At 45.0% G+C, this 27,924-nt stretch overlaps 2 protein-coding genes and 1 pseudogene across 19 annotated transcripts in view; 2 read left to right on the top strand and 1 right to left on the bottom strand.

The window, feature by feature from the left end:
- Positions 1–11,795, bottom strand: part of RIOX1 (ribosomal oxygenase 1) — a 46,917-nt gene extending 35,122 nt beyond the window's left edge. For all 3 annotated transcript variants that reach the window (XM_078335370.1, XM_078335372.1, XM_078335371.1), the window contains exons 1-2: positions 9,442–11,795; positions 8,302–8,473 (exon numbers count right to left, since the gene is read on the bottom strand). In XM_078335370.1, coding sequence (XP_078191496.1) covers positions 9,825–11,720 — 1,896 coding nt within the window. In that variant the 5' untranslated portion in view covers positions 11,721–11,795 and the 3' untranslated portion in view covers positions 8,302–8,473; positions 9,442–9,824. The remainder of the gene's footprint in view (positions 1–8,301; positions 8,474–9,441) is intronic.
- Positions 1–20,865, top strand: part of HEATR4 (HEAT repeat containing 4) — a 55,054-nt gene extending 34,189 nt beyond the window's left edge. For 12 of the 16 annotated variants that reach the window (XM_035260967.2, XM_035260965.2, XM_078335364.1 and 9 more), the window contains 8 exons: positions 539–657; positions 1,654–1,834; positions 2,893–2,962; positions 3,700–3,889; positions 5,139–5,217; positions 6,936–7,095; positions 9,653–9,711; positions 18,748–20,865. In XM_035260967.2, the coding sequence (XP_035116858.1) occupies positions 539–657; positions 1,654–1,834; positions 2,893–2,962; positions 3,700–3,889; positions 5,139–5,217; positions 6,936–7,095; positions 9,653–9,711; positions 18,748–18,906 (1,017 nt within the window). In that variant the 3' untranslated portion in view covers positions 18,907–20,865. Of the gene's footprint in view, positions 1–538; positions 658–1,653; positions 1,835–2,892; positions 2,963–3,699; positions 3,890–5,138; positions 5,218–6,935; positions 7,096–9,652; positions 9,712–18,747 lie in introns of those variants that run through there. The other 4 variants (XR_013521371.1, XR_013521370.1, XM_078335368.1 and 1 more) reach the window with 3 other exon arrangements.
- Positions 20,866–26,584: 5,719 nt separating this feature from the next.
- On the top strand, positions 26,585–27,182 carry LOC100402385 (ATP synthase, H+ transporting, mitochondrial Fo complex, subunit d pseudogene; annotated as a pseudogene).
- Positions 27,183–27,924: the final 742 nt, after the last annotated feature.

Here is a 27,924-nt window from a genome sequence, read left to right as displayed (position 1 = left end):
AGGGAGATGCGTCTAGCAGGGAGAACAGGGTGGGCACAATTATGCAATTATCATGTAGTAATCTTTGACCATTCCTCTCTGAGACAAGTGCACTTACAGAGTGACCAACTGTTCTGGTTTGTCCAGGCCATGGGACTTTCAGTACTAAAACCAGGAAAGTCCCAGGCAAACTGCAATGAACTGGTCACTTCATCAAGTATCACTTTCAAATTTTATGTCTCCTAGGTACAGATTATGTTGGCACTGACACTATATAGTTTAAAGGATGAGCTTGGGAGAGAGAGCTGGGTTTGAGTCCTGGTTCCAGCACTCACCAGGCTAACCTTGGACAAGTTGGTCAAAGCCTCCATTCTGTCATCTATAAATGGTAGTAACATCCACCCCACTGGATTCTTTAGGAGAGTAAGGGATGGGCAAAAACACTCAGTACAATCCTCGTTAGTACAGTGGTGAGTAAAAGAAGAATAAAAAACAGCATAATGCCAAGCACAAAATGAATGTTCAATAAGAGATAGCTAATGATCATATAAATTTATAGGAGATGAAACGTAAGTTGATCCAGCTGATGTGGAATGACTGGCATAAGGAAGTGAGGCAAGCAGCTGTGCAAGCGCTGGGGCAAATGAGCCTTGGGAAAGAGGTACACGACATAATCAGGTAAGACCCAGTCAACATGAGGAGACATTCTTCTAAGAAGTGTTTAGTGAGACTTGATTATGACAGGAAAACAAAAAAGTGTTTAGGAGGCCTGGGATCCAGCCACCCAGCATTTGTTGTATTTCTCTACTAAAAACATAAAAATTAGCTGGGCGTGGTGGCGTGCGCCTGTATTCCCAGCTACTCAGGAGGCTGAGGCGGGAGAATCGCTTGAACCCAGGAGGCAGAGGTTGCAGTAAGCCGAGATCATGCTACTGCACTCCAGCCTGGCGACAGAGTGAGATTCCATCTAAAAATTAATTAATTAATTATTTTTTAAAAATTAGCTGATGTGGTGGTGTATGCCTGTTGTCCCAGCTACTTGGGAGGCTGAGGCAAGAGGACTGCCTGGGTCCAGAAGGTCCAAGGCTGTTGTGAGCCATCATGCCACTGCATTCCTGGGCAACAGAGAAAGACCCTATCTCAAAAAAAAAAGAGAAAGAGAGAGACACTGCACAGGAGCTAGGCACAGTGGGTAAGTGCCTATAATCCTAGCTACTCAGGCTGAGGCAGGAGACTCACTTGAGGTGAGGAGTTCAAGACCAGCCTGGGCAACAGAGCAAGACCCTATCTCTAAAAATACTTTAAACAAACAAAAAGACTGCATAGGCATTCCAAGCTGGAAGCCAAATGCAGAAATAATCATGGCACACATAAGGGCAATGGAGAAGAGAACTTGACTGTGATAAGGGGTGCAAACTGACACTTTCCTTTATTCAGTCATTCACTGTAACTGAAAGCCCTAGATTACCTAATAACCTAATAGCTATGTATAAGAGATTCAAGTAAAGATGATGATCAAGCTCTGTACCCAGTAAAACTTGTCTCATGAGCATAAGGCTGAATGGGATTGACACCCTGCAGAACTTGGATTTTACCATGAGGGCATTAGTAGGGGTTGGGGGTTAGGTACTGAAAGTTGAAGGAAGTGAAAGAAAAGCAACTTGTGCCTTATAGGGTCAAGCTGGGTCAAGGAAATTCCCAGGAGCGTGTGGAAGCTCTCTCCCTGATAGGTGAGCTCAAGCTTATGAATGCCAAGCTTCTCCCAAGCTTCCTGCACTGCTTCTCTGATGACTTCACAGCAGTTCGGCGGGCAGCCTGTGTAGCAGCTGGTGCCCTGCAGATCCGCGACAAGATGGTGAGTCAGGGAAACATATTCTCATCTTACCTGATTGACCTGAAGAGAGCATTACCTTCCCTGGTTGTACACAGTATACACAACATTCTTTGGGGACACAGAATGACAGATTGGAACTGGGAAGGGGGTATACAAGCCACTTCAAACAGGACCATGTCAGAGGTGTACAGTCTTTTGGCTTCCCTGGGCCATATTGGAAGAATTGTCTTGAGCCACACGCAAAGTACACTAACATTAAAGATAGTTGATGAGCTTAAAAAAAAAAAAAGGTCTGTGCATAAATCTCACATTTTAACAGTCTACAAATTTGTGTTGGGCTGCATTCAAAGCTGTCCCGGGCTGCATGTCAGACAAGCTTGGTTTAGCTCCCAGCCAGCCCAGACTTCCATTCTAGAGCACCCCTGAATCCTGTTCTCACCTCAGTTAACTAGCTTCTCATTACCTGGATGCTGATGGGCTTTAGGATCAACTCCCATAAATGGAGTTATAATTTATAATTCCATTATTAGGGAAAAATCTGTTTGAAGTGTTCAAGATAAGCCATATGGCCACAGATCTGTAGACTGAGAAAACAAATACCAGATAATAATTAAGCTAATACACTCACTATACATAGAGGTTGGTACTTTAGGCTCCAGCTCATTTGTCACCAGAATTGACAGGTCATTTATTCAATTATAGCTCCTTTCAGAGATAAGTTGTGTCCCTATTTCTGGTTCATTGTTTTGTTTTTGTTATTTTGAGACAGTCTTGTTATGTCACTCCAGACTGGAGTACAGCGGCACGATCTCAGCTCACTACAATCTCCGCCTCCTGGGTTTAAGTGATTCTCCTGCCTCAGTCTCTCGAGTAGCTGGGATTACAGGCATGTGCCACCATGCTCAGCTAATTTTTGTATTTTTAGTAGAGATAGGGTTTGATAATGTTGGTCAGGTTGGTCTCAAACTCCTGACCCTCAAGTGATCTGCCCACCTTGGCCTCCCAAAATGCTGGGATTACAGGCATGAGCCACCACACCTGGCTGTTCCCCACTCAGCACTGCCTTTTATCCATCCCAGGTGCTTGAATGCCTCCTGAACCTGATGCAGAGAGATCCTTACTGGAAAATCAAGGCCTTTGCCATTCGAGGTATTATAGAGATAGTGCCCCAAACTTTTCAACCTTAAATACCTTCCCCTATGCAAGTATAACTGATCCCCAGAAACTCTCTGATAAAGAGGTGAAGTGGAGGAGAGGTAATAATCTTAGCTTTTCAGAAGTTCCTTGTCTGAGAAGAGAAAAATTATTTTCTTCTTTTTAATTTTTAGTTAAAGATCCTGAGTCTAGGTATATGTCCAACTTGTTAAAGTAAAGAAAGGGCTGACAAGACAGTCCCTGCCAACAGAATTAAGGATAAGTTCTAAGTAGGTATCCACTGCTGGATACATCTTGCTTTCCTTGGAGATTTCAACTATTATGCTCTGTAAAAATCAGATCAGTTTCAAGAATGCTACAGACCTAAAACCCTGCCCCTTAATCTGCCTAGCTTCCATTTAGAATCTTTGGCATTGCTTCTCTTTGACATAAGTAAATAATTGTGCCTCCTTTCCCCATCATCCTGCCAGGACTAGGCTGGTCTTCTGTTATCTGTCCTATATTTCATCCCCAAAATAGACAAATATCCTAATGGGCAAGGATGGGACGGAACATTCCTCTTCTAGAAATCCTTTGGAGGTAATGTCCCACTCTAACCTATCCCTAAAATTATAATGGTGATTAATTACCATCCAAAAGGAAGGTATTATTTGTAAAACTCAATTTATTTCTGGATGCTAGAATATAGTAAGCTCAGTCTTCAGTGACATGCGGCCCTCTAATCTCTGCAGCTTTGGGACAGATTGGGCAAGTAAGTCCTGAGCTGACAGATCTTCTGCTCTGGGCTATCCATTATGAAGAGTCACCAGGTATACGACTGGAAGCTTGCCGTAGCATCCTAGCCCTCAAACTTCAAGGGGACCGGGTCAGGGACACCTTCCTAGATGTGCTGCTCCTGGAGAACCACGATGCTGTTCTAAAGTAAGCACTAAACCTCTGGCTCCCACCATGACCTTATACTGCCAACTCTCACATCTTTGGTCATTGAATATGTCGCTGCCTTTCTTTCCAGGCTGCCTAATAGCAGTAAAAGCACAGGCTCACCTGCATTTTCACCACTCACCCAAGTAGGTAACAGAAAAACTGGCCTAAATTAGATTGAAAGTCAAGCTTATGTAGTTCAAGTACCTTTTCTCCCCACCAAGATGGTTTTAAGTTACTTATATATTCAAGTAACATTTATGAAGTGCCTAATGGGACAACAAGTTTTAGAGTCAAAAAGACCAGGGTTTGAATTCCAGCTCTGGCATGCAATAGCTATGTGAGCCTATATCAGGTATTTAAACTCCATGAGCCCATTTTTTTCATGTATCAAATGCAGGCGATAGTTTACAGGGTTGTGGTGATACTGAGATGACATGTTTAGTGCCTGTTCAGTAAATGCTACCCATTGGTACCTTCAAATATATTGTCTGGGCCGGATGTGGTGGCTCACACCTGTAATACCAGCCCTTTGGGAGGCTGAAACGGGTGGATCACCTGAGATCAGGAGTTCGACATTAGCCTGGCCAACATGGGGAACCCCATCTCTACTAAATATACAAAAATTAGACAGATTTGGTTGCACACTACTTCCCTCCCAAGTGCCAGCTACTTGGGAGGCTAAGGCAGGAGAATGGCTTGAATCCAAGAGGCAGAGGTTGCAGTGAGCGGAGATCAAGCCACTGTACTCCAGCCTGGACAACTCTGTCTCAAAAAAAAAAAATTAAAAATAACAAATATGCCTGGGTGAGGCGGCTTGCGCCTATAATCCCAGCACTTTGGGAGGCCAAGGTAGACAGATCACAGAGTTTGAGACCAGCCTGGCCAACAGGGTGAAACTTCGTCTCTATTAAAAATACAAAAATTAGCCCGGCATGGTGGCATATGCCTGTAATCCCAGCTACTCCGGAGGCTGAGGCAGAATTGCTTGAATTCAGGAGGTGGAGTCTGCAATGAGCCAAGGTTGCACCACTGCACTCCAGCCTGGGCAACCAGAGTGAAACTCTATCTCAAAAAAAAAACGCTAAGCATCACACCATTTTTGCATATAAGGCTCAGCAAAACTGCAGTCAGGATTGGAACTTGGGATTCTTACCTGATTCCAAGTCCCATATTTTCTACCCGCATGCCCCCATGCTTTTTTAACGGACAGGGTAGAATTATCTAAGAAGCCCTTCTAATCTTTCAGAGAAATGTACCAGACAATGAAGATACTCAACTTAGGAAATGAAGGAAAGCAAGAAATGCTTCAGGAGATCAAGAACAGGGTAAATAAGTGCAAGCTCTGTTTTCAAGAGAAAATTCAGGGCTCTTAAGAGTTCCTCAGACCCTACCCCCCTCAAATATATACATACCCTTTATCCCACTACAGAAATACTTTCTAAAAGCCCAGACACAGACGTCACATTGTTTGAAGATGCAAAGCATCTATGCAAGATTGGGTTATAATAAGGTTCTACTAGTCAAGACAAAAACAAAACAAAAATACTGGCTGGGCGCGGTGGCTCACACCTATAATCCCAGCACTTTGGGAGGCCGAGGTGGGTGGATCACGAGGTCAAGAGATCGAGACCATCCTGGTCAACAAGGTGAAACCCTGTCTCTACTAAAAATACAAAAATTAGCTACTAGTCCCAGCTACTGGGGAGGCTGAGGCAGGAGAATTGCTTGAACCCAGAAGGCAGAGGTTGTGGTGAGCTGAGATCGTGCCATTGTACTCCAGTCTGGGTAACAACAGCGAAACTCCGTCTCAAAAAAACAAAAAACAGAAACAAAAATCCTATTAGTCCTATCAAGTAGCCCTAAAAAATCAGGGTTCATTTTTATTGTTTCAGAAAGACTATTTCTCTCCCTTCCTGTTTTCTCCTCATCATCCCCAAACCCAAGTTGTTTATTTTTCCTTTCTTGCAGATAGGCATAGAGAGGAAATAAGGGACTGGAGCTGGCCTCTAGATTTTTTTTTAATTTTTCTGAATTCCTAATCTGGGTTCTCTCACCAAAGAAAATCTCTAGCTAAAAGGATTGTTCTGGCCGGGCATGGTGGCTCACGCCTGTAAGCCAAGCACTTTGGAGGCCAAGGTGGGTGGATCACCTGAGATCGGGAGTTCAAGACCAGGCTGACCAACATGGTCAAACCCCATCTTTAAAAATAAAAATTTAAAAATTAGGGAAAAAAAAGGATTGTTCTAATTTTTCCTTTTTTTTTTTTTTTTTTGGTGGTGGGAGGGCAGTCTTGCTCTGTTGCCCAGGCTGGAGAGCAGTGGTGTGATCTTGGCTCACTGCAACCTCCACCTCTTGGGTTCAAGTGATTCTTGTGCCTCAGGCACCCAAGCAGCTGGATTATAGGCATGGGCTACCACACCCAGCTTCTTTTTTTTTTTTGTATTTTTGGTAGAGACAGGGTTTCACTATGTTGGCCAGGCTGGTCTTGAACTCCTGGCCTCAAGTGGTCTACCTGCTTCAGGCATGAGCCATCCCGTCTGGCCTGGATTGTTCTAATTTTTCATTTTTTTTGCAGCTCCAGCTGTTGCATTGTTCTAATTTTTCAAAGCTGTTAGATGAGATGAAGGAATAGAGGAGAAAGGACTTTAAAAAGATAATTCAAGAAACCAACTTCACACCAAGCAACCATTTCTTAGCAGGTTCCTTTTATCATGCCCAAAAAGCTGAAGTAAAATTTTCATGACCAGATATAAAAAAACTCCAAGCAATATCATAAGAGAATGATGTTCTCAGGCATTTATATACCACCTACTACTGATAAGCATAATGCAATTAGTTACTTCTTTTTTTTCTAGAGACAGGGTCTCACTTTGTTGCCCAGACTGGAGTGCAGTGGCATGATCACAGCTCACTGTAGCCTTGAGGGCTCAGGTGATCCTCCCTCCTTAGCCTCCCACAATTACTTTATTAATGCTCTCTGATAACTTGCTGCCTATTACAGGTGTTTTGTTTTGTTATTCAAACATTATTTGTTCTAATTTAGATTAAAACACTAAGCCAAAAGGACTTGCTGATGCAGAAAATATTCAAGCTGGAGACGGTCATGGGAAAAGTAAGGGAGGAAGCAAAACGTGTTTACTTGAAACCCAAAGGAGAACAAGAACCACTAACACTCCAAACTTTACTCCAAAAAACTTTTCAGGGTAGGTTTCCTAGGGGTGAGTTCTATGCTTTGATTCCTTTAATAAGCCTCTTCCAGGATCTGGATGTTTTGGGACTCAGTAGCAAGCCCTGCAGGAGGAAACAGGAAAGGATACTCCCTTCTCTCTTGGCTACCATCCACTGTCTTTTTAATTTTTTTTACTTCTGAGGTTTTTATTCATTTATTTTTTTTTCCCTTTTAAAAAAAAATTATCTCTATTTGAACTGATTTAAAAGGTCAAAAAAGGACATATCACAAAAACACAAGTCTTTATAAAACAAAATGAATTTCTGGTGGTCCTGGTTAAAAAAAAAAAGAAGGAAAACTATTGTGTATGTTTGATTAAGCACCCAAAAAAGCCTTATGAGCTTAACCTTAATAGTGGTAGTAGTTGCTGGTCAGGCACAGTGGCTCATGCCTGAAATCCCAACGCTTTGGGAGGCTAGGGTGGGAGGATCACTCCAGGCCAGGAGTTCAAAACCAGTCTGGGCAACATAGCAAGACCCCTCCATCTCTACCAAAACAAAAATCAAAAATTTGGTGGCACACACCTGTAATCCTATCTACTAAGGAGGCCAAGATGGGAGGACTGCTTGAGCCCAGGAGGTGAAGGCTGCAGTGACCCAAGATCTCACCACTGCACACCTGCCTGGGCAACAGAATGGGATCCTGTCTCAAACAAACAAACAAACAAAAACTAGTGCATGTCTCTGAAAAGTGGGCTTGGAAGGAGAGCTATCATTTTTACTTAATATATATCTATGCTTTTGTAACTTTTTAAAAAAGACTTTATAGCCGAGTGCAGTGGCTCATGGCAGTAATCCCAGCACTTTGGGAGGCCGAGGCAGGTGGATCACAAGGACAGGAGCTCAAGACCAGCCTGGCCAAGATGGTGAAACCCCATCTCTATGAAAAATACAAAATATTAGCTGGGTATGGTGGCATGCGCCTGTAATCCCAGCTACTTGGGAGGCTGAGGCAGAGAACTGCTTAAACCCGGGGGGCGGAGGTTGCAGTGAGACAAGATTACACCACTGCACTCCAGCCTGAGCGACAGAATGAGACTCCATCTCAAAAAAAAAAAGACTTTATAAAGTTCTCAACCTTAAATAACAGAAAACTATCCATTATGGTGATAGGATCTTTGAGTCCTGGACACAACCTGTGACGAGGGTGCACAAATAAAGCTGTACCAAAATATACTTACAAAATCTGTGTGCCCGAGTGTAGCAGCAGCCTCAGGTCACTCAGCCAGCTGCCTATCAGCTACCACCCCAAACCCAGGTCTTCTGGTTCCAAGTCCAGTGCTCTTTCTGGTACCAGGCACTTTTCCACCAACCATGAGAATATTCACTTGTCAGTTTGGGGGTTTCTTCCAACTGCCAGAAAAAAAAATGAGAGTGGAAAGTAACTTGAATACCAGCCTTCCTTCATGGCCAGCTTGCTAAAAGTTGGTTACCTAAGGCCTATGAAGGCACAACTAGGTGACACGCTGCCCTTATGACAGCAGTGCCAGCCACAGATGCAAGCAAACAGCAAGCAAAAACATACCATGCTCTTGGCTGGGCGCGGTGGCTCACGCCTGTAATCCCAGCACTTTGGGAGGCCGAGGTGGATGGATCACCTGAAGTCAGGAGTTCAAGACCAGCTTGGCCATCATGGTGAAACCCCATCTTTAAAAAAAAAAAAAAAAAGAAAAAAAACATACCATGCTCTTAAAACTGAACTAGCTAGTAGAAAATAATTTTTCTACTGGAATTGGGTTACATAATTAAATAGTATTAATTATCCACAAAGTTAGTGAACTGTTCCCAATCAGATGAGTTGTTTTTTGTTTTTTGAGATGGGAGTCCCACTCTGTCACCCAGGCTGGCGTGCAGTGACACGATCTCAGCTCACTGCTATCTTCACCTCCCAGGTTCAAGAAATCCTCCTGCCTCAGCCCCTCTATGGGATTACAGGTGCATACCACCATGCCTGGCTAATTTTTATATAGCAGAGACGGGTTTCACCATCTTGGCCAGGCTGGTCTTGAACTCCTGACCTCAGGTGATCTACCTGCCTCAGCCTCCCAAAATGTTGGGATTACAGGCGTGAGCCACTGTGCCCAGCCTGAGATTGTCTTCTTTAAGAGGCTGATTAACATGCTCCTTTTACATCCTACAACCACCCCAAGTTGCTTTTCACCTCAGCCATTATAGATTTTCCCTATCTTCCTCCTGCTCCTGCATTTCTTTTAACCATCCCACATAATAATCTAGCCTTAGAAAAGGGAAACCATTCTTTGGCACTTTAATAACTTTTCTAAGGTTCATACAAATTTAACAGTAACAAACAGGATACTGACCCCGACCCTCCCCCCAAACTGATGAAAAAGAACTCAGATGAAAGATGCAAACTCCAAAAAAAAGTCTCCTAATGTCTGTCTCAAGCACAATGACATGGTCAGTGCTACACAGTACACTGAAGCCTGAGGGTAATGAAGTTGGTGCTCTGAAATGATCATGGATCAAGGTTATTGTTCCACCTCCAACTTCTGCTTTTCCTTTTGTACCTAGATGAGATAGTTCTTCCTAAAAGATCTTCTGAAGTCTGTGACACTGAAGCAGTCATAAAGGTAAATGTGAGCACATTGATGGTTATCAAGGTAAGAACATGAATTAAAAAAAAAAGGGGTAGCAGTGGCAGGAAAGAATCGCTACTGCCTTGTTTCCAACAATCAGCAAGAAACTAGTTTAGGGCTAGAGGCATCTTGGTGAGCAGCAGCCCCTTATCATACAACATTGTTGCCAAGGAAAGCTGATCCTCCACACTGTCACAGGGCAGGTCCCCCACTCTCACAAATTCTGGGTAAGAGCGAAGCAAGAGTTCCATGGCATCAGCTTGCTGGGGGTATATTTCCAAGCACTTGGGTTCTTCCAAATGATACACACGGGAGTTTTCCACTGTGTAATAGAGAAACAAATGGCCCCCCTCACCCACCAGCCGAGCTATCCCATCCTGAAGCATGTGAACTTCTGTTTCTGTTGTCAACTGGGTCCCCACGTTTACAGGTTCTCCAGCTTCCCAGCGAATTGGAAGCCCGTAAACGCTTAGTGCCCTCTCCCTATCAGTCAAAACAGGGGGCAGAGAATCGTGGATGAAGTCTTTGGCTCGCTGGTCAGCTACAGCATCGACAGGAGCAAAGTGGCCCAGGCGGGCCACCAAGACCCGCACCTTCTCCATGAAAGCGGTTCTTCGTGGATCCTTAGAATCTGAATGCTGGGCTCCCATGTAATCCATGAAGTCTCGGGGCAGACCCCTCCGAAACTCTACATTTTCTTCCATTGCAGCCTGCACGGCCAAAGGCAGTATGGCCTCTAAGAAGTCACCCCAGGTATTGCGCTGGTACGTGGACAAGGTGAGGTGCAGAGAATGGACTCCGTTCTGGCATTCAGCTTGGTGAATGAAGCCCCGAGGAAAATATAGCAAATCTCCAGGTTCCAACACGGTCTGCAGCACTGGCTCACCCAGGTCGTCCTGACTGAAGTTGGGGCTGGATGTCAGAGCCAGTTCCTCGGTTGGGACTCGGGGTCGGTATACACGCCAGAGTTTCCTACCTTCCAGCTGCAGCACGAAGGCCTCGATGTCGTCGTAGTGGGGGGCAAAGCCCTGAGAGTTAGGGGGCGTGAGGTAAACGTTGGAGCCTGCCATGCTTCCAAACTGCTCTTGAAGCACAGCCAAAAACTGCCACACAGTGGTAGAGAAAGCCTGCGGACAGAGGAGGCGCAGAGAGCAGCCGGCCTGGTACAGGGACCACGCGGCAGCCGGCAGCGCGCGGCCCGGTGGGTTCAGGGTCTCGCGTCGCCCGTTGATGTAGCGAGCAGCGTCCAAGTGCTGCCCGAACTGCACCTCCTCGTTGCGCAGCATCGCGTCCAGGTCGGCGGTGGAGAAAAGGCCCTGGTAGTAGGTGTGGTCCTGCCGCCGCACCAGCACCGCCTCCCGCTCCCACAGGCGCCGGTAGAAGTGATCTGGCGGCAAAGGCGCGATGAGCCACTCAAAGAGGCGCGCCGCTCGCCGCCGGCTGCTCGGGATGCGGTTCAGCTCGGCCAAGATGCGCTGCAGCGGGGAGTCCCAGGCCGGCTCCCCACCCGTGTCATCTACCTGCGGCCCCGACGCCGTCGCAGAGGCCCCGGACGACGGGGCGGCCACCAAGTGCTGCGCGGTGCACAGCAACGCCGAGGTCTCCACCACGCGAGCCGGCGCGGAAGCCGGCACCAGGCGCGCCGGCGGGGTCTGCAGGGAGCGCGCGGCGGGCGAGGCCTCCGGCAGCTCTCCGGACCCCAGGTGGCCGTACGGCTCTCGCCGGGCTGGGTCCGGGACGGCCGAAACCGCCGCCCCACCGGGTAGCGCGTCCCCCAGGTCGTCGGCCGTCGACTCCACCCTCGAGTCCTCCGAGTCCTCGCTAGGTAGCGTCTGCACTCCCAGCGTTGCTAGGCGGGATGCAACACTTCTCCTCAGCTGCCTTCGTATCTTCCTGGGCCTCAAGGGCAAAGCCAGGACCGAGCCGCTGTATGCTTGGGACTGCCGCCGGCGCCTCTGCCGCCCGCGCCTTAAAAGACCTGCACTAGCCCGGAGCCCATCCATGGCAGGAGAGTCTTCCCAGCCCGGCCTGAGCCGACGCGAAAGGGGTTCCTGAACGGAGCAGCTGCGGTGCACTCTGGGAAGGGGGCGCGGCCTCCAGCCGCCTCGGGGTTGAACACGCCCCCATTCTACCCGGCTCCTCCCACTCGCTTTCATTAAATGCTTGGCTTCACGCTATAGCGGCAAGAACCCTTGCCAAACAAACCGGGAATCTACACTCAGAGAGCAATTTAAAAATCAAGTTGCGGCCGAGCGCGGTGGTTCCCGCCTGTAATCCAAGCACTTGGGGAGGCCGAGGTGTGTGGATCACCTGAGGTCAGGAGTTTAAGACCAGGCTGCCCAATATGAGTGAAACCCCGTCTCTACTAAAAATACAAAAATGAGTCAGGTGTGGTGGCTTGCACCTGTAGTCCCAGCTTCTCGGGAGGCTGAGACAGGAGAATTGCTTGAACACGGGAGGCGGAGGTTGCAGTGAGCTGAGATGGCACCATTGCACTCCAGCCTAGGTGACAGAGCGAGACTCCGTCTCTAAAAACAACAACAAACAAGATGATATTACAAGAGATTCCCCAGAAGAAATGGCTACTTGACTGTTCTTCCCTTCTAGTCTCTGGATATTGCAGTGTTCCTTGGATGTCCTCATTTCTGCAGGGATGTTCCCCAGCAGCTTCCCACCTAAAAGTGCAGAATTCTTGTTTCCAAGGAATGCCCTTAGGCAGTTTGAGTTCTGTATAGACCTCTGCTCTGCAGATGAATTCACTGATTGAAGCCCTATTTAGGAATTCCTCCACCTAACTTCTCTCCCTCCTTTCTCCAGTATAAATTCTCTAATTCGTTGTCCTCTCTGAAAAAGAAGTTATGATGTTCTCTACTTGCATTCTTGATAGATATCTGCCCTACCTGCCCCTCTGGGGTTTTGTTTCATTAGCTATAACTTCTCTGGCTCTTAAGTCGACTTCTTAAATCTGGGCCTCTAATTTAACAGGCAATGTGGTGGCATGAAGGTGTAATTGTTGAGAACATGGTCACTGTCATGCAACTAATTGCTTTGTACATAAAGATTCCTTCTCTTCATTTGAATCATTTAAGATAAATTCCCAGAAATAAAATTGTTGGGTCAAAAGTAAAATACTTTTTGTGATTTTTTTTTTTGTCTGTTTTGAGATGGAGTTTTGCTCTTGTTGCCCAGGCTGGAGTGAAATGGCACGATCTCAGCTCACCGCAACCTCCGCCTTTCAGGGTTCAAGCGATTCTCCTCCCTCAGCCTCCCGAGTAGCTGGGATTACAGGCATATGCCACCAAGCCTGGCTAATTGTGTATTTTTAGTAGAGACAGTGTTTTTCCATCTGGTCAGGCTGGTCTCGAACTCCGAACCTCAGGTGATCCACCCACCTTGGCCTCCCAAAGTGCTGGGATTACAGGTGTGAGCCATTGTGTCTGGCTTTTTTTTCTTCTTTTTTTGAGACAGTCTCGCACTGTCTCCCGGGCTGCAGTGCAGTAGCCTGCTCTTGGCTCACTGCAACCTCCACCTCCCAGGTTCACCGGATTCCCCTGCTTTAGCCTCCTGAGTAGCTGGGATTATAGGCACCTGCCACCACACCTGGCTAATTTTTTGTATTTTTAGTTAAGACAGGGTTTCACTGTGTCAGCCATACTGGTCTCGAGCTCCTGACCTCGTGATCTGCCTGCCTCGGCCTCCCAAAGTGCTGGGATTACAGGCCTTTTTTTTTTTTTTTTTTTTTGAGATAGAGTCTCCTTCTGTCACCCAGCCTGGAATGCAATGGTGTGATCTTGGCTTACTGCAACCTCCACCTTCCATCCAAAAAATTTTAAATACAAAAATTAGCCAGGCATGGTGATACACACCTGTAGTCCCAGGTACTAAGGAGGCTGAGATGGGAGGATGGCTTGAGCCTGGGATGCAGAGGTTACAGTGAGCTGAGATCGTGCCACTGCACTCCAGCCTGGGCAATAGAGCCAAACCTTGTCTCAAAAAAAAAAAAAAATTCACCCATGTGTACAAAGATATTTATACACAGATGCTTGTTGCTTGTAATTTCAAAACTGGAAATTATTCAGATATCTATTAATCGGGAGTTATTTAAAAAGATGACAAGGAAAGATGCCTAAAATATGTTTAAAAATCAATGGGACAGCCGGGCGCCGTGGCTCAAGCCTGTAATCCCAGCACTTTGGGAGGCCGAGGTGGGTGGATCACGAGGTCAAGAGATCGAGACCATCCTGCTCAACATGGTGAAACCCCGTCTCTACTAAAAATACAAAAAATTAGCTGGGCACGGTGGCGCGTGCCTGTAATCCCAGCTACTCAGGAGGCTGAGGCAGGAGAATTGCCTGAACCCAGGAGGCGGAGGTTGCGGTGAGCCGAGATCGCGCCATTGCACTCCAGTCTGGGTAACAACAGCGAAACTCCGTCTCAAAAAAAATCAATGGGACAAATACACTGTCCCATTTTTTGCTTAAAAAATGCAGCCCGTATACATTATGTATAATTTCTTTTTTTTTTTTGAGACAAGTCTCCCTGTTGCCCAGCCTGGTGCAATCTCATCTCACTGCAATCTCCATCTCCCAGGTTCAAGCAATTCTCCTGGCTCAGCCTCTGGAGTAGCTGGGATTACAGGCATGCACACCATGTCTAGCGCCTGTAATCCCAACTATATATATCATACAGAATATACAGAATAGTTTCAAAACCCTAAAAAGCCTCCTGTGCTTTCCTTCTATTTTGGGGGGGATGGAGTCTCACAGTCTGGCTCTGTCTTCCAGGTTAGAGTGCAGTCTCAACTCACTACAGCCCCTGCCTCCCAGGTTCAAGTGAATCTCCTGCCTCAGCCTCCTGAGTAGCTGGGACTACAAGGCCCACATGACCATGCCGGGCCAATTTTCTCTTTTTTGAGACAAAATTTCATTCTCGTCACCCATGCTGGAGTGCAATGGCACGATCTTGGATCCACCTCCAGGTTCAAGTGATTCTCCTGCCTCAGCTTTTTGAGTAGCTGGGATTATAGGCTTGTGCCACCGAGCCCAGCTAATTTTTGTATTTTTAGTAGAGATGGAGTTTCACCATGTAGATCAGGCTGGCCTTGAACTCCTGACCTCATGTTCCACCTGCCTTGGCCTTCCAAAGTGCTGAGATTACAGACATGAGCCACCATGCCTGGCCAATTTTTGTATTTTTAGTAGAGACAGGTTTCACCATGTTGGCCAGTCTGGTCTCAAACCCTTGGCCTTAAGCCATCTGCCCATCTCAGCCTCCTAAAGTGCTGGGATTACAGGCGTGAGCCACCCGGCCTGGACCGTGCTTTACTCATTCAACCCTTTTTTCTCCCCACAAATACCTGTCAACCACTGATTTTTTTTTTTTTCTTTTTTTTTTTTGGTTTGTGTTTGTTTTTGGTTTTGGTTTTTATTTTGAGACAGGGTCTCCTCCTGTTGCCTAAACTGGAGTGCAGTGGCATGATCATGGCTCACTGCAGCCTCAAGCCACCCCTGCTCAAGTGATTCTCCCACCTCAGCCTCCCAAGAAGCTGGACAACTACTGATTTTTTTTCTTTTTTACGATCTCTACTTTTCTTATACACAATGTGATATGATTGGAAATATACAGTATGTAACCTTTACAGGCTGCCTTCTTTCACATAGCAGTACACTCTTTTTTTTCTTTTGAGACACAGTCCCACTTTGTTGCTCAGGCTGCGATGTAGTGGCACCATCTCGCCTCACTGCAACATCCTTGGTTCAAGTGATTCTCGTGCCTCAGCCTCCCAAGTAGCTGGGATTACAGGCACGCACCACCACCCCTGGCTAATTTTTGTATTTTTAGTAGAGACAGGGTTTCACCATGTTGGCCAGGTTGGTCTTGAACTCCTGACCTCAAGTGATCCGCCCTCCTTGGCCTCCCAAAGTGCTGGGATTATAGGTGTGAACCACCACGCCCACCTACAATACACATTTCAGGAGGTTCATGCATGCATATCTTTTCCCGGCTTTACAGCTCATTTCTTTTCACCTCTGAATACTGTTCCATTATATAGGTGTAGCCGTTTGTTCATTTACTTCTGGAAAGACATCTTGGTTGCTTCTAGTTTTGGATGATTATAATAAAGCTTCTACAAACATTTATGTACAGGTCAGACTTTGTATCATGACTTCATTTTTTATTTTACATACAATATTCAAAAAACAAAATATTAAATATAATGAATATAAGAATAAATTTTAAAAATTAAAATTAAAATGATATGGTCCATTATAATTGATTAATCCTTTTTTTTTTTTTTTTTTTGAGACAGTCTCACTCTGTCACCCAGGCTGGGGTGCACAGGTGTGATCTTGGCTCACTGCAACCTCCGCCTACCAGGTTCAAACGATTCTTCTGCCTCAGTCTCCTGAGTAGCTGGGATTACAGGCGCACACCACCGTACCTAGCTAATTTTTTGTGTATCTTTTAGTAGAGATGAGGTTTCACCATGTTGGGCAGCCTAGTCTCGAACTCCTGATTGCAGGTAATCCACTCGCCTCGGCCTCCCAAAGTGCTGGGATTATAGGCATGAGTCACCGCATAAACACACAAATTCTGATAAATTCTATTTTACTCGATTTCTATCCAGAAAAAAAAAAAGGTATGGTATATTTGTAGTGCTGCATTATTAGGAGACCACTTTGTTTCTGGTCTGGTGTTTTTTTCTTTTCTTTTTTTATTCTTTTGTAGGGGAGTGAGGGAAGACAATTCTTTAAGTAGACCAATAAAAATGAAATCCTGGCTAGGCCTGGTGGCTCATGCCTGTAATCCCAACAGTTTGCTTGCTCGGGAGTTTGAGACCCCAGCCTGCCCAATTTAGTGAAACCTCATCTCTACTAAAAATACAAAAATTAGCTGGGTGTAAGGGCGCAGGCCTGTAATCCCAGCTACGTAGGAAGCTGTGGCAGGAGAATCGCTTGAACCTGGGAGGCGGAGGTTGCAGTGAACAGAGATTGCACCATTACACTCCAGCCTGGGTGACAAGAGCAAGACTTAGTCTCAAAAAAAAATCCCGAAATTCTTCTTATAATTTTGTACATGTGATAATTAGAAGAATTATCTATAAGCCAGCTTTGGCCCCTATACATTTCAAACCTCATTTTTCCTCTGTTACTAACATACTTTGGTGGTGGGCAGCATAAGACGTGCTCTTATTAACTTACAGCCCTGTATTTTCATATCACATAACCAGTTTAGTGAGGACTGTGGGCAGTAGGTTTCCTGGAAGGCAACCTTATATCAGAAAAGCTGGCAATGATCTAAGCAGTAACACTGAAGCAGAAGGAGCCTCCACCCTGGTGTCTCAGATTTAGAGGGTTTAGCTCTTACCTCTGGCCACATCACCCCACAAAAGGCAAGAATTTCATGGGGCCAAATGGGCATGCTCTATGAGAGTCTACAGCTGCCTTATAGACTACATACTCTGGGCACTCAAAACTCAGAAATTTCCTGATCATTTTTAGGCTGGGATGGCCTGATCTGTCTCCTCAAGTGTGGGCAGCATTGCTAGTATGTGTACCCTTAAACTGAAGGAGTGGACACCAGGTAGCTGTTGGCAGGATATGTGAACAGAGCTTGGACATGCAGCCTGGAGTGTCCACATATGTAACTGTGAAGTCCTCAGAGTATGGGATATAGCTGGTAATGGAAAGAGATGGGTGAGCTGCGGGTCAGCTTTCCTGTGTCACCACATTCTGGTAAGGAGCTCCAAAGAATCAGAAAACTCCAGATTCAGACCTGTTCTCCTTGTCAAGGTAGGTGATATAATGTATTTTACTCAATAGTTTGTTGGCTTGATTTTTAACATTTAAATATTTAGGCATACAATAAATGGGATTTCATTTATATGCATATATTTTTGTATTTTTAACTTTTGTCGGTACACAGTAGTTGTATATATTTATGGAGTATATGAGATATTTTGATACAGGCATGTGATGCATAATAATCACATCAGGGGGCCAGGCACAGCGGCTCATGCCTGTAATCTCAGCACTTTGGGAGGCCAAGGCAGGCAGATTACAAGGTCAAGAGATCGAGACTTTCTTTTTCTTAGAAGAGAAAAACAAAGAGAGAGAGATCGAGACCATCCTGGCCAACATGGTGAAACCCTGTCTCTACTAAAAATACAAATATTAGCTGGGCATGGTGATGTGAGCCTGTTATCCCAGCTACTCAGGAGGCTGAGGCAGGAGGATCACTTGAACCTGGGAGGCAGAGGTTGCAGTGAACTGAGATCATGCCACTGCATTCCAACCCAGGTGACAGAGACAGACTCAATCTTAAAAAGAAAAGAAAAGATAGCGCCATTTCACTCCAACCAGGGCGACAGAGAGACTCAGTCTTAAAAAAAAAAAAAAATTTTTTTTTTCCAGAAGGAAAAAAAAATATTTTTTACTGTAGGTATCCGGTTGTGCTAGCAAATACTAGGTCTTATTTATTCTTTCCAACTATTTTAATAACCCCATTAATACTTTTGCCCTAAGCTGATAATTCATTTGGGGGTGAGGAGGATATCCCTCTTATTATTCCATGGAGTGATGGAGACACCTGGATTAATATTAGAACTACGTAGATTCCTGGAGATGCTTTAACCTATGTGCAAACTCAACCCTGGCCATCGCTACATTGGTTTATGGGGTTGAAATAGAGCAGTGGGCTGTTCACTCTGAGTGAATCCCTTTCCTCAGCACCTCCCAGGACTAAAGGTCTTTACTCACAGCTACAAGAAGAGTGTCCCATCGTTGCTAACCCCGAAGATCACCACATGTATGACCAAACCTTTTTGAGTGGGCAATTCAGGGCTATTTTCTACATTGGGCTTCTGAACAAGGTCAAGGCAGGCAGGTCTTGAACTTCTAGGTTCTATTTTCTTATTTAGTATACTAGTTAAGAGAGACACACTATGGCCAAAGAAGCCTTCACTTTGGCTCTGTCTCTCATATGAGACACGTTTGGCATATACACTCATGTTTTCATATTTCTCTGCAGCCTGTGAAGCCCCACGCACCAAATCCCTGGTTACAAAGTTCAGTCCCAGGCCTAACCACACGAAGCAGAGTTCGTTCATTGCTTGTCAAAGATCTACGCACCTCCCGGGAGAAAAGGATTGCCATGGGACCATTTAGATCTAACAACCCGACTCTTTAGCTGGGTAAATAATCAGAGAGAAGATTCTACCATCATGTCTCCTCCCTCTGGAAAGAAAGGTACTCATCTCTAAGCTGAACACTTCTCTTACTTCAAGATGCAAGAAGCAGTGAACCTGGTCACGATGGGTCTTTTTAATTGACACTGTACAATCTTGTTGTCACTATGTTTATAATGAAAAATTATTTAACAGTAGACCTCATGTCTTAATGTACACTATTTTCACAGAAGGTTATAGAAAATTGACATCACATTAGATGACACAGAATATTTTTTCCACACTCCAGAAAGATCATGTACTAAATATGGGTCAGAGTTCCAAATCTTTCTAGAGCAGTAATATTGAAGGACCCCGCATCTTTTGGAAACGGTATAAATTGCCCTCTGAAACCCAAATTAGGGCCAGGTGCCCTGGCTTATTCCTGTAATACCAGCACTTTGAGAGGTCAAGATGGGTTGGAATTGAGGCCAGGAAGTCAAGACCAGCCTGGCCAACATGATTAAACTTTGTCGCTACTAAAAATACAAAAAAAATGGCCAGGCATGGTGGCTTACGCCTGTAATCCCAGCACTTTGGGAGGCCAAAGCAGGTGGATCACTTGAGGTCAGGAGTTTGAGACCAGCGTGGCCAACATAGCGAAACCCCATCTCAAAAAAAAAAAAGTAGCTGAGTGTGGTGGCACACATCTGTAATCCCAGATACTACGGAGGCTGAGACAGGAGAATTGCTTGAACCCAGGAGGCAGAGATGGAAGAGAGCTGAGATCACGCCACAGCACTCCAGCCTGGATTACAGAGTGAGACTCTGTCTCAAAAAATAATAAAATAGGCCAGGCGTGGTGGCTCACGCCTATAATCCCAGCACTTTGGGAGGCTGAAGCGGGTGGATCACGAGGTCAAGAGATCGAGACCATCCTGGTCAACAAGGTGAAACCCCGTCTCTACTAAAAATACAAAAATTAGCTGGGCATGGTGGTGCATGCCTGTAGTCCCAGCTACTCGGGAGGCTGAGGCAGGAGAATTGCTTGAACCCAGAAGGCAGAGGTTGCAGTGAGCTGAGATCGTGCCATTGCACTCCAGTCTGGGTAACAACAGCAAAACTCCGTCTCAAAAAATAATAATAATAAATGATAATAAAATAGCCGGGCGTGGTCACTCATGCCTGTAATCCCAGCACTGTGAGAGGCCAAGGCAGGTGGATCACATGAAGTTGGGAGTTCGAGACTAGCCTGACCAACATGGAGAAACCCTGTCTCTACTAAAAATATAAAATTAGCTGGGCATGGTGGCATAAGCCTGTAATCCCAACTATTTGGGAGACTGAGGCAGGAGAATTGCTTGAACCCAGGAGGCAGAGGTTGCAGTGAGCCAAGATTACACCATTGCACTCCAGCGTGGGCAACAAGAGTGAAACTCAGTCTCAAAAAAAAAAAAAATAACAAAAATAAAATAAAATGAAACCCAAATTAGAATCCCATTTGTCTAGGAAAGAAACAGCTTAGGTGACTTTTTAAATCTACAAATCTAGTCTTGTTCTAGATTAGGTTCTTTAACTGCAGCCACAGAGCAGTATGAAGCCATGTCACACGACTATTACAAAAAAAAAACAGGTCAGTGTAATCATTTCCCCCTTTGTACTGTGTGGGTGGGTGTGAATGCATTTCTATTCCCTCGGAAACAACTCCACAGTTTCACAAGGCCAATTAGCAATTCTCATGAGCCTTAACGTACTTAATATTTGAAATACTCAGGCATCACAGAACAGCTGCAAACTGAATCTGTATCATAAGATGGGATTCTGTAAGAGCACATGATACCCAAAAATTGCTATGGATGAAGAAAGACCCAGATTTCCAAGTAGTGTGAATCCAATTTCCTTTTCTAAATGCTGATTGCTGTTTACACACTAAAATGTTTGAGACCTTCATTAATGAAAATAAAAACCATGTGAGCCTCTCCCTTTTTTTCTTCCCCTAATCATATCCTCTTTTCCCGTGGCACTGTTATTGTCGAAAATATGAAAAGGAAGCCTGAGCACAGTGGCTCACACCTGTAATCCCAGCACTTTGGGAGGCCAAGGCAGATGGATCACCCGAGGTCAGGATTTCAAGACCAGCCTGGCCAACATAGTGAAACTTTGTTTCTAAAAAAATACAAAAATTAGCCAGGCATGGTGGCAGGCACCTGTAATCCCAACTACTCAGGAGGCTGAGGCAGGAGAATTGCTTGAACCCTGGAGGCGGAGGTTGCAGTGAGCCAATATCCCGACAGTGCACTCCAGCCTGGGTGACAGAGCGAGACTCTATTTCAAAATAAATAAATAAATAAATAAATAAATAAATATATATATATATATATATATATATATAGCAATATTTTCTCCTATGAATTCCTAGCTGCTGTGAAACATGGTGGGGGAATCTTTGGGGATATGAGTTAACTTTGTAACAGAAACTCTTCCCTTTCCTTGACTTGTGTAACCCATGGAATGTGTATTACTTTACACTTTCCCTCTAAGTGAAATACTAATCTAAAAAGCACTATCACATGGATCAAAGTTACTTCCGCATCTAACCTGAGGATTCTGGGATCTGGCTACTATGAGACATTCAAGACAATGAATAATTCTGTACGAGTACTTTCTCAGCCCCTCTATCTTTGAATTTGTTGTTTCATAGTGAAAGGACTTTATTGTGCACTATTTGCTTTGCTGGCAAGAGCAAAAAGCTGAACTGAACCCTTCAGTCAGTCAGCCAGCAAGACCATACAGAGGGTCTATTAGGCCATCAGCACTGTGGGAGACGGAGCAGCAGCAGAAGAAATGACCCTTGTCCTCGAGGAGTTTACAAGGGGTTTTAGAAGACAGACACACAAGAACATTTCCAAGACAATATGCTTAATTTAGTGAGAATTGTGTGGTACACAGCAGATGTGCTGTAAGAGTTCAGGGAAGGGAGCAGAAGTTGTCATGGAGACATGGGAATTTGCGCTGGATCTGAGCTGGCAGAAGATTTAGGCAGAGAGGAGTAGGGAGGACTTTCCAGGTAAGGGAAGGGATAGGAGAAAAGGTTGGGGGAAGGAAGGAGCTCGGCAGGGGTCCATGACAGCTCCTTTCCCCTCTCCTGTTTCCATAGTGGTTCCCAACTTTCTTCACAACAGAGAAGCAAGTATCTATTCTCCTTACCATCATGGGGTGTGTGTGTGTGTGTGTGTGTGTGTGTGTGTTTTCTTTTTTTTTGAGACAGGGTCTCACTCTGTTGTCCATGCTGAAGTATAGTGGTGAGATCTTGGTTCACTGCAACCCTCCCACCTCAGCCTCCTCAGTAGCTGGGACCACAGGCATGCACCACAGGGCCTGGCTAATTTTTATATTTTTTGTAGAGATGGGGTCTCGCTATGTTGCCCAGGGCAGTCTCAAACTCCTAGGCTCAAGCAGTCTGCCCACCTAGGCCTCCTAAAGTGCTGGGATTACAGGCATGAGCCACCATGCCTGGTTATGCTTTTGTTAATTTTTTTTTTTTTTTTTTTTTTTGAGATGGGGTCTCACTCTGTCATCCAGGCTGAAGTGTGGTGGCATGATCTCAGCTCACTGCAATCTCCGCCTACCAGGTTCTAACGATTCTCCTGCCTCAGCCTCCCCAGTTTACAGCCTCTAGGATTACAGGTGTGCATCACCATGCCCAGCTAATTTTTTGTGTTTTCAGTAGAGACGGGGTTTCACCATGATGGCCAACCTGATTTTAAACTCCTGACCTCAAGTAATCTGCCCACCTCGGCCTCCCAAAGTACTAGGGTTACAGGCGTGGGCCACTGTACCCAGCCTTGCACTGTACCCAGCCTTGTTAATCTAGCAACAAAATGTTATAATGACAACATACTCCAGAAGTTCCACAAATCCTTTGTAAAGAGCCCCATCTGTACTTCCTGGTGGAGGCATTTATTGGTGATTCTCACTTCTCAAAGAGAACTGTGTCAGTTGTTTGTTTTTCATTGCTCCTCTTGTCATCTTTCCTCTCTCTTGCTTCTGCCAGATTCATTAACTCTACTGGTTGATTAAACAAGGGACTGATCTTTATCCTGCCATAAAAGAAAGCTTCTGTTTGGCCTACCATGTGGGGAGAAATGTGCTGACCTTCCTTTAGTCAGGATCTAGAGAAATTTTCTATTTTTCAATCGAGGTTCATGTTCCCATTGGTTTACATGTTCCATGTAAGTTACCATCCCCTCACGAACCACATCAGCCAGACCAACAGCAAAGTGGGGGTTGTGGGTCAGAAGGAAAGCACCTGTGTTAGAATTTCCTCTCTCTTCCCCCAACCCTATTCCTTCCTTCCTTCCTTGTGTTGGGACCTTGGCTTACTGCAACCTCTGCCTCTGGGGTTCAAGTGATTCTTGCGCCTCAGCCTCCTGAGTAGCTGGGATTAGAGGTGTGCACCACCATATCTGGCTAATATTTATATATATTTTTTAGTAGAGACAAGGTTTCACTATGTTAGCCAGGCTGGTCTCGAACTCCTGGCCTAAATTGATCTGCCCACCTCAGAATCCCGAAATGCTGGGATTACAGGCATGAACCTCCATGCCCGGCCTTTCCATCATTTCTTGATGGGCTATCTTGTCACCAAACATTTACCAAATACATATATTAGTACTTTTATTAGTAGCCACCATGAAATGCCAGCAAATATAACGTGGTTTTTCTGACCTTGTGGATTTGTTGCCTAATTGGATAAAATGGGCTTTTTTTTTTGTTGGAGGCAGCAGTGGAGCCTTTCAGAGGTCACGAGCAAGGTGATTACTCTTTTTTGAAACTTCAGCTATATTTTTTTAAATGAAGTGCGAAACTGAATTTTAAAAAGTTTTGGTAGATTTTTAATGTGCATGCTTAAGGTTTCTTTTTTTTTTGAGACAGAGTCTTGTTGTGTTGAGATTGTGTAGTGGCACAATCTCAGCTCACTGCAACCTCTGCCTCCCAGGTTCAAGCGATTCTCCTTCCTCAGCCTCCTGAGTAGCTGGGATTACAGGTGCTCACCACTACGCCCAGCTAATTTTTGTATTTTCAGTGTAGATGGGGTTTTACCATGTTGGTCAGGCTGGTCTCAAACTCCTGACCTCAAGTGATCCACTTGCCCTGGACTCCCATAGTGCTGGGATTACAGGCATGTGAGCCATGACACCCGGACCAAGTTACTTTATTTATTTATTTTGAGATGGAGTCTCACTCTGTCATCCAGGCTGGAGTGCAGTGGCACCATCTCAGCTTCCTGCAGCCTTCACCTCCTGGGTTCAAGCAATTCTCCTGCCTCAGCCTCCCAAATAGCTGAGATTATAGGTGTGTGCCACCATGCCCAGCTAATTTTTGTATTTTAGTAGAGACAGGGTTTCACCATGTTGACCAGACTGGTTTTAAACTCCTCCCCTCAGGTGATCCACCCGCCTCGGCCTCCCAAAATACGGGGATTACAGGCATGAGCCACCACGCCTAACTCAAGTTACCATTTTTTAACACAAAAAATTACAATACGTTTCTTTTGAAATAATGTAAAATATATATATAGAGATTAACATGAATGTTCATAGCAACGTAGGGAGACCCCCAACTCTACAAAACATAAAAAATACCAGCCTGAGCAACATGACAAAACCCCATCTCTACAAAAAAATACAAAGATACCTGGGCATGGTGGCATGTGTGTCTGGTCCCAGCTGAGCCCAGGAATTCAAGGCTGCAGTGAGCTGTAATCCTGCCACTGCATTCCAGCCTAGGCAACAAAGCAACACCCTTTCTCAGAAAAAAAGGATATATAGAGAGGATCAGTGCCTTCATCAGACCACACTATCCCATCAATGCCAAACCGTTGTTTGGAGTGCTTCAGCTCACAGCACCATGCAATTCCCTAAGGCTTCTGAGTTTGAGACTCCCCCAGGCAGGAGCTAAGTGAAGCACATCAGACCTCCAAAAGCCTCTGCAAAAACAATGTGGTATTGCGGGAAAATGGTAGACGCAAGTTCAAATTACCTACTGCTAATAATAAATGTGTGACTTTGTGCAAATTACTTTATCCTTCTGAGCTTTACTTTCATCATTTGTAAAATGAGAAGAATATCTCATGGGTCTCTAGCATGTGGTTCCCAACCAGGTTGCATGTTAAAGTTGCGGTTTAAAAATGTCACAGCCTGAATCACACCTCCTGCAAGTTAAATTGGCATCTCAGAGGGTAAGATCCAGACATCGGTAGATTTTTAAAGCTTCACAGGTCATTCGAATATGCATCTAGTGTTGAAAATCACTGGTGAGAATTAAATAATGTTACTGTACTTAAGCAAATCAGGTGCCCTGTTGTTAGTTTCTCGTCATTCCCCAATTTAAATTTCAAATCAGCAGTGCTTTTAGTGTGTATTCTAAAATTTCACCACTAGATGTCACTTTGACCATACAAGTTGGTTCTTAGACGCTTCTGCTTCTCTATACAGCATCACCAAAACTATTTGTTGAGCACTTGCTGAATGCCAGGCACAGAGCCTTTTTTTTTTTTTTTTTTTTTTTTTTTTTTTTTTGAGACAGGGTCTCATTCTGTCACCCAGGCTGGAGTGCAGTGGTGCAATCATGGCTCACTGCAGGCTTGACCTCCTGTGCTCAAAGGATCCTCTTGCCTCAGCCTTCCCAGTAGCTAGGACTACAGGCACGTACCACCGCACCCAGCTAATTTTTAGGTTTTGTTTTTTTTTTTTTTGTGGAGATGAGGTCTCCCCATGTTTCCCAGGCTGCTCTCTCAAATTTATGGGCTCAAGTGATCCTCCCACCTCGAGCTTCCAAAGTATTGGGATTACAGGCCACCATGCCCAGACACCAGTGATTCTTAGAACACATGATTTCTAGTCACATAATAACAGATAAGCAAGGTAGTTATCATCCCAGTCATGAAGAAAGAGTTTTACAAAGAATCTGCAATTTGTACAAAGATGCATAGTTAGTAGCAGAACTGGGATTCCAGCTTCATTAATTCATTCACTCATTCAAAAACATCGGACAGGCTGTGTATGATGGCTCATGCCTGCAATTACTGCACATTGGGAGACCGAGGCGGAAGGATCACTTGAGCTCAGGAGTTCGAGAACAGCCTAGCCAACATAATGAGACCTCATCTCTACCAAAAGAAATTTTAAAAATTAGCCAAGCATGATGCCACATGCCTGCAGTCCCAGCTACTTGGAGGCTGAGGTGGGAGGATTACTTGAGCCTAGGAGGCAGAGGTTACAGTGAGCCAAGATGAGGCCATGGCACTCTAGCCTGGGCAACAGAGCCAGACCCTGCCTCAAAATTAATTAATTAATTAACTAATTAATTAAAATTTTAAAACACTGGGCCAGGCACGGTGGCTCATGCCTGGAATCCTAGCACTTTGGGAGGCCAAAGTGGGCAGATTGCCTGAGCTCAGGAGTTCAAGACCAGCCTGGACAACACGAATGAAACCCCATCTCCACTAAAATACAAAAGATTAGTCAAGAGTGGCAGTGTGTGTCTGTAGCTCCAGCTACTTGGGAGGCCAGGCAGGAGAATAGCTTGAACCTGGGAGGCTGAAGTTGCAGTGAGCCAAGATTGTGCCACTGCACTGTAGCTTGGGTGACAGAGTGAGACTCTGTCTCCAAAACAAAATTTTTTAAAAAACACTCATCATGGGGGTCGGTGAAGGATTCCAAGATGGCTGTGCGAAAACTTGCTCTAAAAACCATTGACTGGATAGCTTTTTGGGAGATCATACCCCAAAACCAAAAGGCCATTGCTAATTCCCTGAAATCCTGGAATGAGATCCTAACCTCCAGGTTGGCTGCTTTACCTGAGAATCCACCATCTATTGACTGGGCTTACTACAAGGCCAATGTGGCCAAAGCAGTCTTGGTGGATGACTTTGAGAAGAAGTTTAATTCCCTGAAGGTTCCTATACCAGAGGATCCATATACTGCCCTGGTGGATGCTGAAGAAAAAGAAGATGTGAAGTCTTGTGCTGAGTGGGTGTCTCTCTCAAAGGCCAGGGTTGTAGAATATGAGAAAAAGATGGAGAAGTATAAGAACTTAATTCCATTTGAACAGATTACCATTGAGGACTTGAACGAAGCTTTCCCAGAAACCAAATTGGACAAGCAAAAGTATCCCTATTGGCCTCACCAACCAATTGAAAATTTATAAAATTGAGTCCAGGAGGAGGCTCTGGCCCTTATATTACACATTCTGGACATTAAAAATAAAAGTAATTATACAGTTAAAAAAAAAAAAACACTCATCATTTACTATATGCAAGATACTGTACCTGGTACCAGAAATTTAAAGATGAATATAGCATAGTTCTCATTCTGCAGAAGTTCATTTTAACCTTCACTTGTAGGTACACTTGAGAAGAATAGGTAGGCACTTTTTTACTGTTGTTTTTGGCCTCAGGTTACTTCTGTCTTCTAAATAACTTAAATGCTGTGTTCCTAAGAGGGTAGGATGACCCTTAGGTAGAGTTTTCCACTGTGTCCAGCCACTGTGATAAGAGTATTTTTGAGAGCTTATAAGGTAACTAAGAGGTTAGGGGCCACACCTGGTTTATTTTATCACTGCCTTATTTAATTATTTATATCAGCAACAAACTATTGGCATTGAGTATGTATCTAATTTTTTTTTTTTTTTTTTTTTTTTGAGACGGAATCTCACTCTGTAGTCCAGGCTGGATTGCAGTGACTCAATCGTGGCTCACTGCAACCTCTGCTTCCCAGGTCCCAGTTCAAGCAATTCTCCTGCCTCAGCCTCCCAAGTAGCTGGAACTACAGTTGTGCGCCACTATGCCCAGTCAATTTTTGTATTTTTAGTAGAGATGGGGTTTCACCATGTTGGCCAGTCTGGTCTTGAACTCCTGACCTCGTGATTCCCCCGCCTCAGCCTCCCAACGTACTGGGATTACAGGCATGAGCCACTATGCTCAGTCTTTTTTTTGAGATAGAGTAGTCTTGCTCTTGTTGCCCAGGATGGAGTGCAGC

This window comes from Callithrix jacchus, chromosome 8, assembly GCF_049354715.1.
Source record: "Callithrix jacchus isolate 240 chromosome 8, calJac240_pri, whole genome shotgun sequence".
Classification (NCBI taxonomy): domain Eukaryota; kingdom Metazoa; phylum Chordata; class Mammalia; order Primates; family Cebidae; genus Callithrix; species Callithrix jacchus.
This window is presented reverse-complemented; position numbering and strand designations above follow the sequence as displayed.